The sequence below is a fragment of the Vipera berus genome (assembly GCF_964194415.1).
Source record: "Vipera berus genome assembly, chromosome: 3".
In the NCBI taxonomy this organism is placed as follows: domain Eukaryota; kingdom Metazoa; phylum Chordata; class Lepidosauria; order Squamata; family Viperidae; genus Vipera; species Vipera berus.
The window spans coordinates 123379245-123398686 of NC_138204.1; the positions used below are offsets into that span (position 1 = coordinate 123379245).

Here is a 19442-nt window from a genome sequence, read left to right on the forward strand (position 1 = left end):
AAGTTGTCTTGTATGTATCCTAATTTACAGCCCAAATGTTGGAAATGTGGCAGTTTGGATGCTACTTATTTTCATATTTTTTATTTTTTTTATTTTAATCCCATTTATATCCCGCCCTTCTCCGAAGACTCAGGGCGGCTTACAATTTAAGCACAAACCAATGTGCTTAGCAATAGCCTTCATTCTATGTATATGCCTGCTTATTAGGGCTTTCGCGCCCCCCCCCCAGCGGCATTATTACAAAGTCAGCTTATTGCCCCCAACAATCTGGGTCCTCATATATGTGGTGGACTTGTAGAAATATAAAAGGTTTTTGGATTAAAATTTGGTGGAATATTCAAAAGATTTTTAAGAGAAAGATAAAGTTTACTTCACAACTATTTTTATTGGGTGTTATTACAGATTGTGATACTAAAGAAATTAACTTGATGTTGAACTTGATAACAGCTGCAAGGTTATTGATAGGGCAATATTGGAAGAAGGATAGGTTGCCAACTATAGAAGAATGGACGTTTAAAGTGTCAAATTTAGCAGAAATGGCTAAGATTTCTGCTTATTTGAATGATCATTCTCAAGAAAGATACATTTCAGTTTGGAGAAGATGGATAGATTATATTCAGAATAAATATGGGACTAAAAAGTTCCATCTAGCCTATGAATAAATTTTAGATTGTTGTTATTACTAGTAGATTATTATAGTGGAATTTTTATTAATTTTAATTATATTATTATTATTTTTAGCATTAGTATTGTTTAATAACTTGGATATTAACTTGTTTATGTTTTTATTATTATGTTTACTTTTATTTTGCGTGTATTTATGTTAAAGGGGAGTTAAAGCGCATTATGAATTTGGTTATCTATATAGTTTGTTAATGTTAGTTAGATTATGATTATTATATTTGTAACCCTGTACTCAGCTCTGGGAAGTGGGGGAGGGAGAGGGGTGGTGGTTTTGGGTGGGTTGGTTTTTATATTGTAACCTTTATAAAAATTTTAATAGTTAAAAAAAAGCATGCAGAAATTTGCTTTGCTTGGAGTATAGTGACTGTTTTAATTTCAGTCCTGTAGTGCTTTAGGAATCTAAATATTTCCAACAAAAGCCTTTTATCAACAATGCTTTTACTGTTTATGCTTATTTATAGCTGTCATATCCCCAATCTGCTGATTCTGATTATTGCATTATTGCATTTTAGCATGAATTATCATCTGCCCTTTTCTACATGATGTTATTGGTGAGGGGAAATAAAGTTGATTTAGCATAAAAGCAATGCTTCCTAAACTGATTAGGTTCAACATGTGACCTCTCACAAATATAATACATAGAAATTATCTAAAATATTTTTTATTTTTAATCAGATGTAATTTATGTGCACTGATTCAAAATGTCATCAGAGCATATGTTGAGAAGACCCTTTGATTATTGTGAAATGTTTGCAACTTATCTTCCCCTGCTTTTATTTAACCCTTAAAAGGACTATGTGTTATGGGTAAACATATTGTAACTTTCCAGAACATTTACGTATATAATCCTAAAAGTCTCATTAGCTTTGTTCAGATCTAGATAAAACACAGTGTTTTCAGAATGGAAACTAATACATGAAGAATCACAAAAGCAATTCTGTCTCAGAATTGCATGTTTCGCTTACTGTAAAATCTGAAGCTAAGACTGCCACCAAGAGGAATAAAAGAGAATTAATTTTATGTTGCTTACTACAAAATTTAGAAATACTCATTTAACTTCTTATTCTGGTTATGCATGGTTTAAGACACAATAAAACACTTTGCTAGCATGTGTTTGATGGCATTATGTATTTTGCATGCTTATAAACTACATAAATTTATTTGGAAACGGAAGCAATGTTAATAGCTGGAGTTAGAATGTTTATGTTTGAACAAAAGTAGTTATGTTTAATATTTGACACAGTTAATCAACTTAATAAAGTTCTCTTCTTTTTCTATTTTACCTCATACTATTTTATCATACTTTTTATTTACACTTTATCTCACCAACTATATTTTATTTTATCTCACCATAGCTATTTTATCTCACTTCACTTCACTATCTTATCTTATTTTATTGTGTTTTATTGTGGTTGATGGTGAAGTTTGATATGGTCAATTCTAATTGACTAATCAATAATGAATATCTTATGTTTAATAATAATTTTATAATAAAGTACAAATATTCCTTTTAGTAGTAATTTTTATCATTGCATGCATTCAGTCATACTAAACAAAAAGTCAATGTGCTAAATGAGCTGATTGCTTCTATTTAGGAAGATCTTCAAAATGCACAATGTCAACCTACACTATATTTAGCATCATTAGTGGCTACCATTTCAGAGTAATCCATATCATGTAAGTAAAAAAGCCAAATGTACCATATATACCAAGCATGTAGACAAAAAAATAATTCCAAGACTTATCACACAGAACTAGACACTGACAACTCTGTAATAGAAACCAATTAGACTGTATATATATATATATATATATATATATATATATATATATATATATGTGTGTGTGTGTGTGTGTGTGTGTGTGTGTGTATATATATATATATATATATATATATATATATATATATATATATATATATATATATATATATATATATATATATATATATATATATATATATATATATTTATATATATTTATATATATATATATATACACACACACACACATATATATATATTAAAAGTTTGGTTTGTTTATGTGTCAAGTCTTTTCTGCATGATTGGAAGGTATATTTTATGAACAATGTACAATTCCTTACCCAGGGTTTGGTCTACCCAACAGGACAGTTATTGCAAGGAAAACTTCAGAGAAAAGTGTATGTGATAACTTGTTGGGCTAGAACAGAGAAAAGCCACGTTCAGTGGAGCCCCTGAAAGATCTGGAACACCCAGCCGATTTTTCATGCCTAAGGTGGGGCTAGAATTTACAATTTCTTGGTTTCTAGCCTGGTGCCTTAACTATTAGACCAAATGGGCTTACGAGTGATCCAATCCATAGATGTATGTTTGATCATGAGACTGTCAACAAAGGAAGTCTAAGTAATACATTTAAACACTTGGATTCAGAAATCATTGAAGGAGTAATCCAAATTGTAATAGCAGCAATTAGTTTTGTTGGTTTACAAAGAGTGTTCTCTTCCTCTGGAATAATTCACTGAAAACTGCAAAGCAATTTGGGAACTGAAAAAGCAAGACAATTTGTCTTTCTTTTGCCAGACTCTGGAAAAAAAGAGGCACAGATGAACACTTTATTCACCATTCACCAAAGTTTTCAATGCCTTGTGCTGACTTGGTTGAAATTGCCTATTCTTTATTTTTAACAAACTATACTTTAAATCAGAAGTGCACGTTTTAAGTAATAATCTATTTTTATTGTTTGCTGAAGAAAATTAGTCAGAACAAGCCAATTTAAAAGCAGGTGGTGGATATACTATTATAACATGGCAAATGTATCCCTCAAATACCCACAAATAATTCAACTGGAGCTGGTTCATCTAATGTCTTCACAACTACATAGCTGCTAATTTGCTACTAATATTCTAATTTCATTTGTTATGAAAAATATTTTTTTAAAAACTGACCAAAATGTATTAAAATTAAAATATACATCCCTGAAAAAAAGATTGTATTCATACTGTATCAAAAAACCACTTTTACTAGAAATGATTATTGTAAAATATTCTTGGTAAGTGAAATGATTTAAACATTAAGTTGGCTCTCCCTGACTAGTGAATTAAATTATGAATTAAATCAATTTGATTTAAATCAAATCCATCCTACTTATACTTCTTCAGATCTTCAGGATCTCTTTTTTTAGGAATGCTCTTGTGGGACCTTTTATAATGAAGCTCTAAGATCATTCTTTGTAAGACCAAATTTATAACTCCCAGCCCCAGCTGAGCATTCTATGCTTACTAAAGATTACATTGCATATAATACACTGAGGGGGATTACATAAATTAGCAATAATTGGTTCCGATTCCAGTTTCTTTACTTCCCCTCCCCTCTCACTTCCAAGAAAACTACAATACTTTACCTAGCCCAAATACGCATCTTCCTCTGATGCAAGGACAGCCTACTAGTCATTTCCCAAGCACATGTCCACATGCCTCTAGCTTTAATTCAATGTTCGTCTACAGAGGAGCTAAAGGTGCTACAGCCTGGAAATGCCGTTTTCCCTAAAATCCTGCTTTAAGATGTATGCAAGCAATATAGGGGGTGCTGATGTACATTGGGGAAGGCAGTCTAAAATGATGCGTTCTGCTGGATGGCTCCAATTGATACTGCTCGTTTCCTATGTGTTGATCCCTTTTCCTGATCTTTTCATATTGCCCTCTTTTGCATGCCTGGAAGACTGTAATTTTTAAAAAAAGGACTGATCAACTGGTTAATTGAAAGTGCAAAGCCTTGAAATTAACCACTCTGAATGGAAGTTTTGTTATGGAAGCATGACAAAAAACGCATTAGGGTCCATAGTGGTGCTCCCAGGAAAAAAAACCCGGGAAAAGTTACCAACACCGCAAATTACAATTGGTTCTCATGCACAGAGATATTTGGCTGTATAATATATCTGATATATTCAGATATCATACTGTATATCTGAATAAAGCAGAATTTATGAATAAGGGGTAAGGGGTAAAGAATAACTGGACAGGTCTTTGTTGAGCAGTGTCAAGTATCTAGTTCACATTTTTAGGCCTTAAAACCTGAAAGTCATCCAGAAGAATTCAATCAGATGCTTTAAATATCTCTACAGTCTAAGATAGGCTTTCTCAAAGTTTGCAATACTACAAGGCCCCTGAATCTTTCTTTCTTTATATTCATCTGCTAAAGTTGTAATCTAAAAAAAAATAAATGAGTTTGGCAATCGTCTCAGGAGTAAAAATCAAACAAATAATATATAATACATTAATAGGTAAACCCGAAAACTTCTGTGATTTTAGATAATTCTGACAATGGCTAGACCTATGGTTTAACCATGTCATAAAACTACAGGCTTTGTGTTTCTTCGTTGCCTGTGGATACCCACTTTGGCTTATCCAGGCAAAGTAGGATTGTAGAAGCACTGCTGTTGCTAGAAAAGTAGCTAAAAGCCCTTTACAATGGGGATATCAAGAACAACCAGTTTTCAGTAAGAAATGAAGTAAAAATGGTTTGAGGTTGAAATCCCTTCTATTAAAAGCTGTATCCTCTATTGGAAAGAAAGGCATTCATTTCTTCCTCCCTTCTCTCTTCCCCTTAACTTCATTTCAATCCACTCCAGATTTTCCTTTCATTTACAAAAATTCTTATGATCCAAATTATGCAAATTGTATTAATAAGTGCAATTCAGTTTTAAAATCAGAACTATCTCATTAATACCTGATCTTTATTAGTTAAGCCAATGTGCATGATAAGATAAAAATGCACCAAGTAGTCAGGATTTGGCATAAAATCTTGTCGTCTTGTCATCATAGCACATATCAGTTTGTAGGCATGGATCTTTCCTTCTTTATATTCATCCGGTAAAGTTGTAACCTAAAAAAATTTTTTTTGTTAAATCATTTGTGAACTCTGAAATAACCAGACCATTATATATTAAGATATGTAAATATCCTCAAAAGGGTGGTTTTGATTCTACATTTCATTTCATTTATTTATTTAATTAATTAGTTTTCATGCTAGTCAGAAACATTTCGTTAAACACTCATGAGGAAAAAAAAAATCTTAAATTGTTAATCCACAAATGGACAAGTTTTTAAATCTAGTGCAAGCCTCCAGTAATGCAAAAAAAAATGGATACAGGTTTTATATATTCCTAGGAGGTTTCAGCAAATTTGTTCAAGTCTCCACAATTCCTACCTAGCCGTGGCCCATTACCATTCATGCAGGGCAATGGCTAAGCCTCACTCCTTGACTTGCCTGGGTAAGAAAGGCCCACTGCCTCTGAGGTCACACCCCACAAAACACGCTGCACTGTTTCCATATAGGTTATTCTGGATAACTAACCTTAGGCTACATATAGAAAGAAAATGATCACAGCTATTTTTTTAAAATCTTTGCCATTGGGAAAGTAGGATTTATGGCTTATATGCATGTATATGTTGGGTTTTATAGTATGCCTTGCACACAAAGGTAGACATTAGGTAGAATACAACGTTACATGTATGCAGTAAGGTAGTCCTCAACTTTCAGGTAGACCTCGACTTACAACAGTTCATTTAATGACTGCAGTTACAACGGCAATGGGAAAAAGTGACTTATGGCCGTGTTTCACACTTACGACCTTTCCAGCATCCCCATGGTCACATGATCAAAATTTGGATGCTTGGCAACTGGTTCATATCTATGACGGTCACAGTGTCCTGTGACCTTCAGACAAGCAAAGTCAATGGGGAAGCCAGATTCACTTAACAGCCGTGTTACTAACAACAACTGCGGCAATCCACTTAACAATTGTGGCAAGAAAGATCATAAAATGGGGCAAAATTCAGTTCATGCCTTGTTTAGCAACAGAAATTTTGGGCTCAACTGTGGTCATAACTCGAGGACTACCTGTACTTACTATGTTGGCTTTGTTAACTTTTGATTTGAGTACAGAGTACACTCTTCATGCTACAGTGGTTAGTGATATATTTTCATTGGAACTAGCATAACTAATGAAATAATTGAACTTTTTATTTTATTTCAGTTTCCAAATGATACCTAATACAAACAGATTGGTTTCTGGATTTGTAAGTAGACCACATTTTTTTTTAAAAAAGATATATTACAACTGCTGCTTCCATTAAGATAATTTTTAATTATTTTCATTATTTTAACAAAATATCCCCTTCACTTTTTTTTTAGATTGCATGGTAGGTAGCAGTCAGCATACAATATCACTCCAAACTAGAGTGAATCAACAACACAACAGTTCTTTTAAGTTCTCATTATATTATGTGGCTGGAAGATTCAGAAAATTTTCAGGCGTTTTCTATTTGGAACATGGATCACTCAATATGTCAGAGTGGTATCGTATTAGGAAACGGTTTAAAACAGAAACACATTTTCTGTGTCATGCACACCTCTTGCAGAATATTCAAAACATTTCTGACTTTATTCACCTGGAACACAAGACACTAAAAACATCCTGAGGGAACATTCCAAGTAGGGCATCTTGTTTGGCAATAAAAAAACTTTTCCACTGTTCCAAATCCATCCATAAACTGTTTGCATTTAATGCAAAAGCAAATGAACAACTTACCTTGAACAACCATGATGCAAATATTCTAAGTGGTGGAATTAAAACAGGAGGGGAAGGAGTAGACTGGTTATCCAGACTTATTGCCAGGTTGTCTCTTATCTAAAACAAACAAACAGAAAGCAATGTAAGTGTTTTAAATTTCATCAGCCTTATAAGGTTAGCTGCATTGTTCTTAAAACATTTACATGCAAAATATTGGGTCTCAAAAGTTATTTTCTATTTGGTTTGAATAAATTTAGCTGATGAGACCAAGATATGAGATGGTCTATACATGTTCTTTCTTTTCTTCATTTAACAGGAAATCAGTGGAATACTAAATATGTATTTCTCCTATTGCCTTTTTTCATCATTATTCTGTGATGCACAGGGTTATGAAACTGCAGTTGTTTGCAAACTTCTCCATTTTCTATGGAACAAATCCATTAGTTTGCCACAAAGAAATATACATTAAACCTGTCCTAAACATATTAGCGGAAGGGTGGAGAATCCATCGCTTTCTAGATATTGCTGGATTTTAGTTCATTTATTCCTTATTTAGTCCAGCTTATTTGTTCAGCAAATGTCTGCAACTGGAGACCATAATTCTTCAGCAACATTTTGTTTGCTAATAGCATCATCACATTCGCTAAAATACAGGGGTCCGAAATGTTTGGCTTAGGGACCAGATCTAGCAAGTTAGCCTGTTTTTTAGCATGTGTGGGGCAAAAAAATGGGGGTACTTTTATGCATTTTGGGTGCACAATTCCAGCAGACTAATCAACTGCTGAAGTCTTAATAAATTGGGTTAGTAAGGATATTTTAAAATATTGAAAATTTCATTTGATCTGAATGTATTACTCAATGTTTATTTTAGCTGCTTACATCACAGTAAATTCATCATAACATTCAACCATACCTTTGCTAATTTGTGCCATAACTCAAAGAGATATTCAACAACCCTGGCATGTATTTTAGGAGACTGGATATTGTTCACATCTCCAAGAATTCCTAATGTTCTTCTCCATAATACAGCTGCAGAGTCAGGATGCCATCCAGTAAGACTGCCACCAGCAATTATGCTACAATCATCGGCAAGGAATTCACTGCTGTCTAGAAGAAGGAATGGTTTGCATTAGCCTTTTTAACATGATGTGCAAAAAGAGAAAAAGGTATCACATTTTATTTATTTAAAAAAGTTTAGTTTTTGAAACAGAGAGACAGAAGAAACAAAAAATACTGCATGATAAAACGAACATACTTTTTTACGTGAAAGAAACATTCACAATATCATTTTTGGGACTTTGGAGGAAGAAATGGTGGACAGAAGATGGCTCCACAAAAAGCGTAACTGATGACTACACTAAAGAATGAACAGCCAGTGAGTAGACCGGCTCTTTGAATAAGGAGAGGACATGACATCCCTCACAAGTGCTCTGGACAGTTACTCCTTGTAAGGAAACTGCAAAGAGAGCAGTTGGAGATGACAGAATAGTCATAAACTTAATTTACGACTGGTGCCATAGTTCCTTTTCTAATGAAGTTTGGAAATCACATTTTTCTTACTAGGTATAATCCCAGAAAACATCATAATTTACTGATATTTATGCTTCAAATACTTTGGCCACCTAATGAGAAGGAAGGACTCACTGGAGAAGAGCCTAATGCTGGGAAAGGTTGAGGGCAAGAGAAGAAGGGGACAACAGAGAATGAGGTGGCTGGATGGAGTCACTGAAGCAGTAGGCGTGAGCCTAAAAGGACTGCAGAAGATGGTAGAGGACAGGAAGGCCTGGAGCAACGTTGTCCATAGGGTCGCGATGGGTCGGACACGACTTCATAACTAACAACAACAAATTTATGCTTAGGGAAACAAAACTAAATGTTGTCCAATAAGTAGAAGAAAAACAAAATTCTAACAGTATCTGACTGGGAAATTAAACTTAGAGAATATGCAACAATGGAAAAATTAACTATATATATATATGTTATTGTTGTATAATGTATTCTATCTATGAGAACCATACTTGCTTATATATTAACAATATATATGTTACTTCTGATGAGTTTAACCAAATTTAAGCAAGAATGGTTCCCATAGATCAGGCATGTCAAACTTGCGATGTCATGTGACATCGCGCAACGTATCGCGACTTTTTCCACATTGTCAGCAATGGGGTGGGCGCAGTTTTGGCGTGATGTATAAGGCCCGTGGGCTGGCAGTTTGACATGCCTGCCATAGATAGACTATATCATAAAACACAGCCAATATAAACTTTTACAGGGGTAAATTAGAAACCAAGATGCAAAGCTATAAACCTTTCCTTTTTTTCTATCTTTAAAGATAGACTTTTATACCATCAATAATGCATAAATAGCACTTTATTGAAATCATACACATATCTTATGATATAAAAACATTTTTAAAAAAGAAACCAGGTTTTCACATTTAAGTAAAACCATACAAACTTCTAGAGCAATTAAAATATACAATATAAAATACCGTAATAAGAAAAAGATGATAAAGACAATAAAACCATAAATGTAGCAGCTTGAATAAAATGTTTTTGAATATCAGCATGTTAAAAATTAACACACTGATTAAAATTCCCAGGAGAATAAAACACCTTGGTCCTGTACCTAAAAACCAATAAAGTTACGCCAGGTATATCTCACTTTGGAAGATATTATTGTATCAGTGAAAAGTACCTGCAGAAATACAAGTTTGCACGTATACCAGTATGCATATGCAGACATATACTATTGGTGGAGCAGTGGGCTAATGCCTCCCTAAGTAACACCAGCTGCCTGCAATTAGTGCAGGTTCGCATCCCACCAGGCTCAAGGTTGACTCAGCCTTCCATCCTTCCGAGGTAGGTAAAATGAGGACCCAGATTGTTGGGGGCAATTAAGCTGACTTTGTAATAATGCCGCTTGGGGTTTGTGTGAAAGCCCTAATAAGCAGGCATATACATAGAATGAAGGCTACCCGCTAAGCTTGTAAGCCGCCCTGAGTCTTCGGAGAAGGGCGGGATATAAATGGAATTAAAATAAATAAAAATAAATATATTAAAGTTAATACAGTTTAGGCACTTAAGAAATATGATAATATCATATGTTTCCCTTTCTGGGAAGAGGTGAAAGGGCTAATCACTAGGGAAGGCAAAGCAGAAGAGCTGATACGAGCCTCTGAGCATGGGATGAATGAATGAAGATGTCATGTCCTTTGTTTTATCTCCAAACAAGATGGTAGAAAGCTCAACCATTTCGTAACTCAGTTTCCTTAGCTGAAGGAATGTAATGTTATGATTAATATCAAGTTAGTTTACCTTTCCCTTTTAAGATTGCCTACCTGAGAAGTTGGCAGCCAACCACTGGTGGGCATCTGGATCCACAGAAATGTCAGCGTGCATGGAGACATCATTATTTTCTTCACATGTTTGCCAGGTAGCCAAGCTCATGCCCATTTCATTGTTGTAGCCAATAGAAGTATCGCTGCTAATACTTTCACCTATAACAAAAATTATATAAAATAGGCTGTAATAATACAATCTGAAAATATGACTGAAGTAATTAAAGCAGAAAATGTTATTATATGAATCTTGTGACATTAGTATATTCTATTTCACCAATCGTTTCGATAAAAGTGATTTTTCTGAAAAACTTACATTTTTCTTTCTCTTTCTGATTTCCATGTAACTGCTGTCTGTCTGTCCTGAGAATTAATTCAGATGGAGTGTTGCTTGCCTGCATGATTTTGTGAAAAAATGTGTTTTACGTATTAATATAATAATTGCAATGTAGCTTCAAAATTGTCTCCTTCAAAGCACCGATCAATTTCACACACTATTACCGTACAAGCTTCACAATATTAGGCATCATTCCTTAATTATTTTGATTTCATTTATTTGTTCTATGGTTGGAGATGAAAAGGGCAGTAAAACTTGTTAAAATAATTAACAGGGATGAAAAAAAATGAAAAAAGGACATGTGAATGTCTGTATATGTAAAAAAAAAAGAGAGAGAGAGAGAGAGAGAGAATTGATAACACTGTTAGCTGTTGTAGTGTCAACTTCTGTTCTTGTCAAAGCCAACATTATCTAATCGTAATTGCAATGAGACAGAATTTTAAAACTTTTTGTGTGCTTTTCACAGCACTGATTTCTTAATAGGAAAAGTGTGCTTTCTGACTGGGACCAGTCCAGGTATCTGCTGATGAGGGACTCTGACCACGATGTGGCAGTCGAAAACCGGACCGTTAAAGAGGTAAGTATTTAGTTCACATAGCCTTCTACCTAGCCTGGCAAGCATTCACTTTAAAAATTGCAAACTATGCCTTCAACAGTGATTGAGGCCTCACATTCCTGTTCTTCCCTTTTCAGACTGAATATTTGCCCAATAAGCTTTTATATCTTTAATTATATTTATCAGCCTGTGAGACACATATTGAAAAGATGTGGGGTATCTCTCAGTTCAGAGGATTTTTAAAAAATTCTTTCATCTTATTTTAAACAAATACAGGATGTAACCCTACTTACATTAACTGCAGAAATGTTTATCTAAATAAATGGAAGTTAAGCAGTGGTAGGTATGGGCCAGTATTAAGTTCTGTTTTAATTCTATAAATATTTGTAATGTTAATGTATGTTGTGGGCTATGGCTATTTAATAAATTAAAGTTTAAACTTAATCATTGTTCTGTAACTGAGTACCGTATTTTCCGGCGTATAAGATGACTGGGCGTATAAGACGACCCCCCAACTTTTGAGGTGATTTTCATGGGTTAAAAAGTCGTCTTATACGCCGGAAAATACGGTATTTCCATATACTTTGACAATAGTATATGGAAAAAAGTCTGTACTTCTCTTAGTTCTACGTTTTTTCACAACATGCTTCCATTCTTTACATTGTCAATTGTTACCATAAAACATAACAGAACAATACATTATTTTAATATAATGAAGTTTACACATATGTCTTATTTTAATATACATTGTGATCCTATTTATTTGTACTTACTTCTTGTAGTGTACTTTCCTTGTTCATGGTCTCCTTACTTTTGTGAACAGATCTGGATCCTGCAGTTAAATTTTGTGAACTCTCTGTTTTTCTAACTGTGAAGTACGAGTCAAATGTTATGGATTACAAAATTAACAAACTGATTTGAATATGTTTATTATTTCAAATAGGCAATTTTATAACTTATGAAAATATATGCGCATATTTACATTTACACAATTATTAAATTCATGTAAGCATTAAATGTATTATTTATAATTATTGAATATATTAATGATCATAAATATGGTATACTGTTTTTAAAGGTTTTTTTTTTAAAAAAATGACAAAAATTAGTAGTTGAAATCAGGTAACTAGCTGAGATTAGTTACTTTGCAAACTGCAAAATCACATTTAAGTATTTAGGAAAAGAGCTGGCTTTGAAACACTAGTTGTTGTCTTCTGGTGGTTTGAAAATACTAACTACCTAAAACATTGAGATCTTGCATAATGTAATAGTTTCCAAATGACTGCAAACCTGTTACATATGAAGGATGCTGATTTATAAAAAGCCATTTATAACATGGCTGACTAAAATGTTTCTTCTGTTCTTGCATCCTTTTCACAGTCAGTTTGGTGTAGTGGTGAAGGTGCTGTCCTAGAAACAAGGTGGCTGTAAGTTCTAGTCTGAGGCACCCTGAGGCAGGAAAGCCAACTGGGTAACTTTGGATCAGACACACTCTTTCAGCCCAATCCATCTCATAGGGTTGTTGGCCATCTTCAGTTATAGAGATAAAAAATGCGAGATAAAAACCTAATAATTTATATGTATATGTATGCTGGTTTACGATTGTAATAAAGATTTGATTTGTTTTGTTCTTTATACCTGGGTTTGTTGCCTGTAAACTGGGACATTTCTGCTCTAACAAGAAAAGCTGTTTAAATATGAATGACCTGACTGAATTGACTGGACTTCTTTTTTTGCTACGTTAGTGTATGTTTTACATAAATGGGCTATAATTAAAAATGGCTATCAGACTTACTGAAGTATATATGTAAAAATGAACAGAAAATGGCATAGTAAATAAATTTAGCACATGGTATGAATAGTGTTTCAGATGTTGTTACTTATAGCGATTGCATATAAAAACAATTCTTTCTCGAAGTATTTCTAGATTACCTTGGAAAATATCAGAACTGCATTGTTCTCTAATATCAGAGGTACTACTGCTCTGAGTTAATTGATCCTGATCTGAAAAAGGACTGTTATATTCTGCTCTCAATAAGTTTACCGGTTGCTGATTAATAATTCCTGATCCATTTTCTGATAGTTCATGTTGTTCACTTTCTATAGGGATTGATACAAAGGTATTATCAATTACATTTTTAAAATGTCCATATTTATTTCTAATAAAGGTCTTTCACTTATTAAAATATTTACATCCTTCTTTTCAATTAACATATAAAACATTGTCACTTAACACAAGGTAAACATACAGTATAATACAGTTTAACCCATTGTACTATTGACTTATGATGGGAATGTGCTATGATCTGAAGTATGAAGGGTTATCTAGAAGGATTAAGAACTTATCAGAACACTGTTTCTTCTCAGCAAGAATTTTTTTCCAACAAAATGAATTCCCTTATGTAAGAAATATGGTAACTGTAAAGAAGTTTCAAATATCAGCTTTTCACACACACACACACACACACACACACACACACACACACACGTTTTAAGTTTGTGTGCAACCAATACTTGTCCATTGATTGATATAGAAACATTTCTAATTATGAATCTGATATTCCTGTATGTATTGGAAGTACAGTCTGGCTATTTACTATAATAGCTGGAATACCATAATGGGAAAATAAAGGCTGACAAACTGCTCCCGGCATATATTTATTTGATTGTCTGGGATATGAACTAAAAGTTATGCTACCATGAGAATGTAGACAGAGTATGTCTCAATATTACCCAGAGCTATCCATAATTCAAAATAACCCTACTGGCCACTTTTATAAGTACTATCTAATTGATTTACTTTACCCATCAAGTGAAAGTACATAAAAATACATTATATATATAATATAAAATTGTAATATAACATTGACCTCCAATTTTTCATTTTTACTTAACATATCTAGTTACAAATTTATTTTTGCATTGGTTTAATCATATCTGTTTAATTATATTTCCACAGAAATAAGTATGAGTACATCTGCAAGGCTTTCCTCTTGAAATATTCACACCTAATATTTCAGTGTAGCGTTATATCTTACTACGTGCAGTTTTAAAACCCAGAGACCTGAGTTTTGGGGGAAATGCATTAATTCTGGACTTCGAGATAAGAAGGAACATTTCTTAACAAAAATATATTTTGAATTCATCAGATGTCAAAATGTTATGAGGATAAGTGAACAAGCTGATTTGTGAAACCAGCTTACTCCCATTTTTTCCATATTTTTCAAAACAAAATGTGACTTTTAAAATATTTAATACATTTTTCCTTGGGAAAGTGATTTGTAGTGATTAGGCTCTAAAACATGACTCCTCTTGCTATTGTCATGCTTCCAATACCTCTAAATTTAAATGGGAACACCTGGCACTTGTAGTTGTGTGTGAAAGCTGTAGCAATCTGGGAAAGACAAGAATCCTAGCAGACCTGCTGCATTCTAGTTGATTTGTAACTCTCAGTGCACAGGAAGAGCAGGGCAGTCTCACAGCCTCTCCATCTATGACAAGAGTGGAAGAGGCAATAATGGCCTCGGCAGCTCTTCTGTTGAACAGCAGCATTTCTAAAGGGGAAGGTAGTAATGGAAAAATAAAATCACATCAATGAACTCAAGTGCTTCTGCCACGTCATTCTAATACAAGCACTCTTGAGTCCAGTACCAGGTAGCATCCCTGAAAAGAGGACAGACAGTGGAGATGGCAGCATGGGCTGGAGGATTTAACAATGGAAGCAGAGCTTGAGGATGCAAAGGGGACTTACAATATCAACATTCTTTTGATAGATCTCTGGTGTCATTAGGTTGCTCTGTTTGTGGTAGAGCTTGGAAATCTTACAATGAAGACGTGCCTCCAAAAGAAACAGAACAAATAAAGTATGTGCATTTCCCATTTGCCCTTCCTCTTAAAATAAATTCATCTTGGTAAGATGACTGACCTCCAGTTGACAAACATGAGTTCATCAGTGGCCATTGCCAGCAATCTCTTAGCAGGCTATCTATCCATCCTACTCCAATTCTACAGAAATTTATATCAAGATTAGGAACTAGAATCATGGTTGATTCTCTTTCCTCATTTTCTCAAATATATTTGGCTAAATTGGAAAAGAAATCTAAACATACAAGGGAATTGGAATAGATGTGTGCCCATGATATGATCTCCTGTGAGCTGGGAAAAATCAGCTGCTGATTTAGCTACATGGAGAGAAACTGGGAATGTCAAGAATAGGTGGTGATAGGATTTATCCCATTCAAACTGTACTTCCCAATGATTATTGACCACTTGAGAATGCTGTAAAAGTCTAAGAAACTGTTATATTTAAAAGTAAACAATTAAGTCTCTCTGAGTATAAAAGAATGTACTGTGTATATGTATGCATGTTCAAGGGAAATTGGTGTGTGTGTGTGTGTGTATGTATGTATGTATGTATATATATATATATATATATATATATATATATATATATATATATATATATATATATATATATATATATATAATAAATTATATATTAAATATAATATAATATATATATTAAAGATTTTGGTTTCAGACTCAAAGAAACTTGGGAATCTGAAGCTGCTTCATCTAAACAAGATTTCAGATTGTTAATGCTTACTTTCTGACACACTTGGAAAAACATCGACGTTTTCAATCAAAATACATTATTATGCAATATTTAGGATGCCGTATGTAAGATATAGGGTGAAATAAAGCAGAGCGCAATCTTGCTAAATTGTATAATACCATACCTGTAAAAGTGCAAGAGTAAGAAGCGTAAGAGATATCAGGCAAGAGAGAGCTCACAGTATGGAGGAGAAGAGGCGCACTTTTAGTGGCTGGCAAAGCCTCACAGAGACGAGCACAGTTGTTGATAGACCGACTTCGCTTCGCTTACAGGGAAAAATAAATTAATAGAAGTAAAAGAGTAATTTTATTTTACTTAACAGGATGATGTTTTTCCACATAAAACAGAAAATAACAGGTTTAGAATTTCATAAACTTGAATGCTGTGCATATACAATTCATTAAGGTAAAAAGCAGTACAGAAGAAATTCAGTAAATGGTATCTGTCTGTAAGGTTATCCAATATTCAAGATTTTTTTTTAGAAACCCAGTTTATTAAAAAAAATGAACTAGAGGACAGAATGACAATCTTGCTTTTGGAACTCCTGCAGCATTAATGTTGCTCATCATCCTTATTTCTCTGTGTTACTGATTCTATAAAAAGCACCTCTTATGCTTGCACATTGGATTACTGTAGAGAAAATGGCCACATGATCACCTAGGAATCTGTAAGAAGATGGCAACAGAACAGTTGTGGCAAAAAAAGTGAAGGTAATACCCACGGTGATATCAGCATTGACAAAATCACTATCAATCAATTACAAAAGGCTGCTTTACTTGGAACAGCTTACATCATGTAACAATACCTTTAACACCATCAAACAATCTGCCTATCCCAGGTTCTTGAGAGGGATGCATAAAAATGCCAGTTTGAGTCTAAACATTTGGCTGACTTTGCCACAAACAAATCTATCAAAAACAACATCTGCCTATGCCAGGTTCTTGGGAAGGACTCGATAGATCATGGGTGTCAAACTCACCGCATCATGTGACGTGTCGCAATGTATCACAACTTTTTTTGCATTGCCGGAGCTGGGGTGGGCATGGCATCCGTATGAGGCAACCGGCCCGCAGGCCAGCAGTTTGACACCCCTGAGATAAGATGGTTAAAAATGCCAAATCCAACCTAAACACCTGGCTGACAAACTGTAATAATAATAATCTTTAATTTATCTTTGCCAGAGCCTAAAAACTGCAGTGGGAATGGTGCAGAATAATTAGACTTTAAATGGCAGTTTTAAGTATTCTGAACGCAGAACAACATTGGGAATTTTGATCCTTATTAGTTCAAGTTTTTCAGTGTTCCAAAACTGTTTGTTTTTTTAAAGGAATGAATTGTCCCAAATTACAGAAATGTGGAGATATTCATTATCCAATAAAATAGCAAGTACTAATTCAGTCCTGATTCTACCCATTGAAGCTAGCTGAAGGACCGAAAGAAAACAGGATGAGGGGAGAGCCATTTAAACACATGTTAATGGACTGACAACCATTTTGGATATAACAAACAGGTCGCATTTTTTTCAAAGCAATTGCTATGAAGAAATGCTAATGCTGATTATATAATTCTAATATATTATTCCTACACGTTCCCATTTGCTTTCATTTTCAAAGAAATGTTGCCAAAACCAAAAAAGCATGTATAACCATTATCTTAACAACTGTTCAAATTTATGACACTGCTGGCAAAGCCAAAAGAGAAAGTGAGATTCATTTAAAGATAGCATGATTAACTTAAGAACCACAAGAAAATGGTTGCAACATCAGTTGCAACTCATTTAAAAACCACATCGCTTAGTGATGGAAGTGCCTCTCCCAATTGTGCTTGCAATTTGAGGACTACCTGTTCACATACAGTAGTAATGTGAAATGAAGGCTGTACAGCTGAGCCTTTAGACTGCTGAATGCAAGAACTGTTGCGATGTTGCTTGACAAGCTTTGCATCTTGGGCAAAAAAAATGCACTGTGCAAAATTCAAGTTAGTAGTTGGTTAAGGGCACAGTTACTGTTGGTTGTTCATGATTCACCCGTTGCTGTTGCTACTTGAAAATATTTTTTCAGCAGGTTTGACAGTAAGCAGCATTCAGCATGGAATACCACTGTATCTATCTAGTCAAGGAATTTAAGTCCGTGCTGTAAGTCAAGAGCAAACACTGTATATACAAAGCATATTCAAAACATTGTCTCTCATTCCCATTGTATGAAATGAATTAATTATCTAGCTCAGGGGTAGGCAACCTCAGCTCTTTTATGCAGTGGTGTAGCGTGGGTTGTCAGCACCCGGGGCAAGGCAAGTAATTTGCGCCCCCTAACCCGGCGGCTCGGATCAGATTCGCACAGCCAGCACTGCAGTGAGAGAGAGTGAGCCAGGCAGGGGCAGAGAGCTGCGAGTGCAAGCGCACCCCCCCAGATGTTGCGCCCGGCCCCCCCTGCACCCCCCACGCTACGCCACTGCTTTTATGACTCATGGGCTTCATAGCTGACTCAGGAATTCTGGGAGTTGAAGTCCATGAGTCATAAAAGAGCCGAGGTTGCCTATCTGCTGATCTAGCTCCTTCTTTGTTTTGGAAGGTCCACTTTCTCACTAACTATAAGAAAATAAACTCTCAATGAACTCTTTCTGTTCTGGGTTCCTTCCCTATTGCAGAAATGCTGACAAAAATTTTCTGAGTGAATGGGAAAAGATAAATAAAGGGAGTCTCTCACAAATTAAATATTGTCCTTGCTACTAACAGATTCAGTCCCATCCAATCAGTCTTCTTGTTGCCAGACCCTAAGAGGCAAATAGTTACAAATGTTATCCAGTGGCAGAGGCATCAATCTCATCTGAAAAAGCTTAGACAATGTATGTTACATTATTTATTGATGTAGAAAACCATAATCATGTTGTTAGCAGTGACCTGATAATTCTGTTCCAAAGGATGGGTTTGAATGTAATGCTTTGAAAATTGCAAAGGTCCAAATAATTAACTTCATGTTTTCATTTGGAGAGGAACCATATCTCATTTACTCTAATAACACTCAAAAAAGAGGAATCCAAATTCTATTAAAAGCATTGTTGATACTATCATAGAAAAATGTAAAGGGAATGCTTTCTATCAGATTATTCACCACAGAAGAATGGTGAGCCACCTGGAAAATTGGCAAATTAGATATTTACCAGGAAATAGAATAGGAAGAAAATGGGTCCTTTTGTTTCTTGGGGAGCTATATGAAATTGTTGGATGATGGGCAAAGATAGAGTGGTTGAACAAGAACGCCATACCGGTAGTCCTTAGTTAACAATGGCAATTGGGATCAGAATTGCTGTTGCTAAGCACGGTGGTCATAAAGCAACATGCCATGTGAATGTCCCG

The 19442-nt window shown here is 34.5% G+C and overlaps 1 protein-coding gene across 1 annotated transcript in view; it reads right to left on the reverse strand.

Moving 5' to 3' along the window:
• The window catches only part of RALGAPA2 (Ral GTPase activating protein catalytic subunit alpha 2), a 160875-nt gene that overhangs the window by 85412 nt on the left and 56021 nt on the right, over positions 1–19442 (reverse strand). Inside the window, exons 17-23 of the mRNA XM_081325243.1 lie at positions 13405–13572; positions 12246–12340; positions 10896–10974; positions 10580–10738; positions 8150–8343; positions 7255–7353; positions 5391–5546 (exon numbers count right to left, since the gene is read on the reverse strand). Of these exons, the coding sequence (XP_081181369.1) occupies positions 5391–5546; positions 7255–7353; positions 8150–8343; positions 10580–10738; positions 10896–10974; positions 12246–12340; positions 13405–13572 (950 nt within the window). The remainder of the gene's footprint in view (positions 1–5390; positions 5547–7254; positions 7354–8149; positions 8344–10579; positions 10739–10895; positions 10975–12245; positions 12341–13404; positions 13573–19442) is intronic.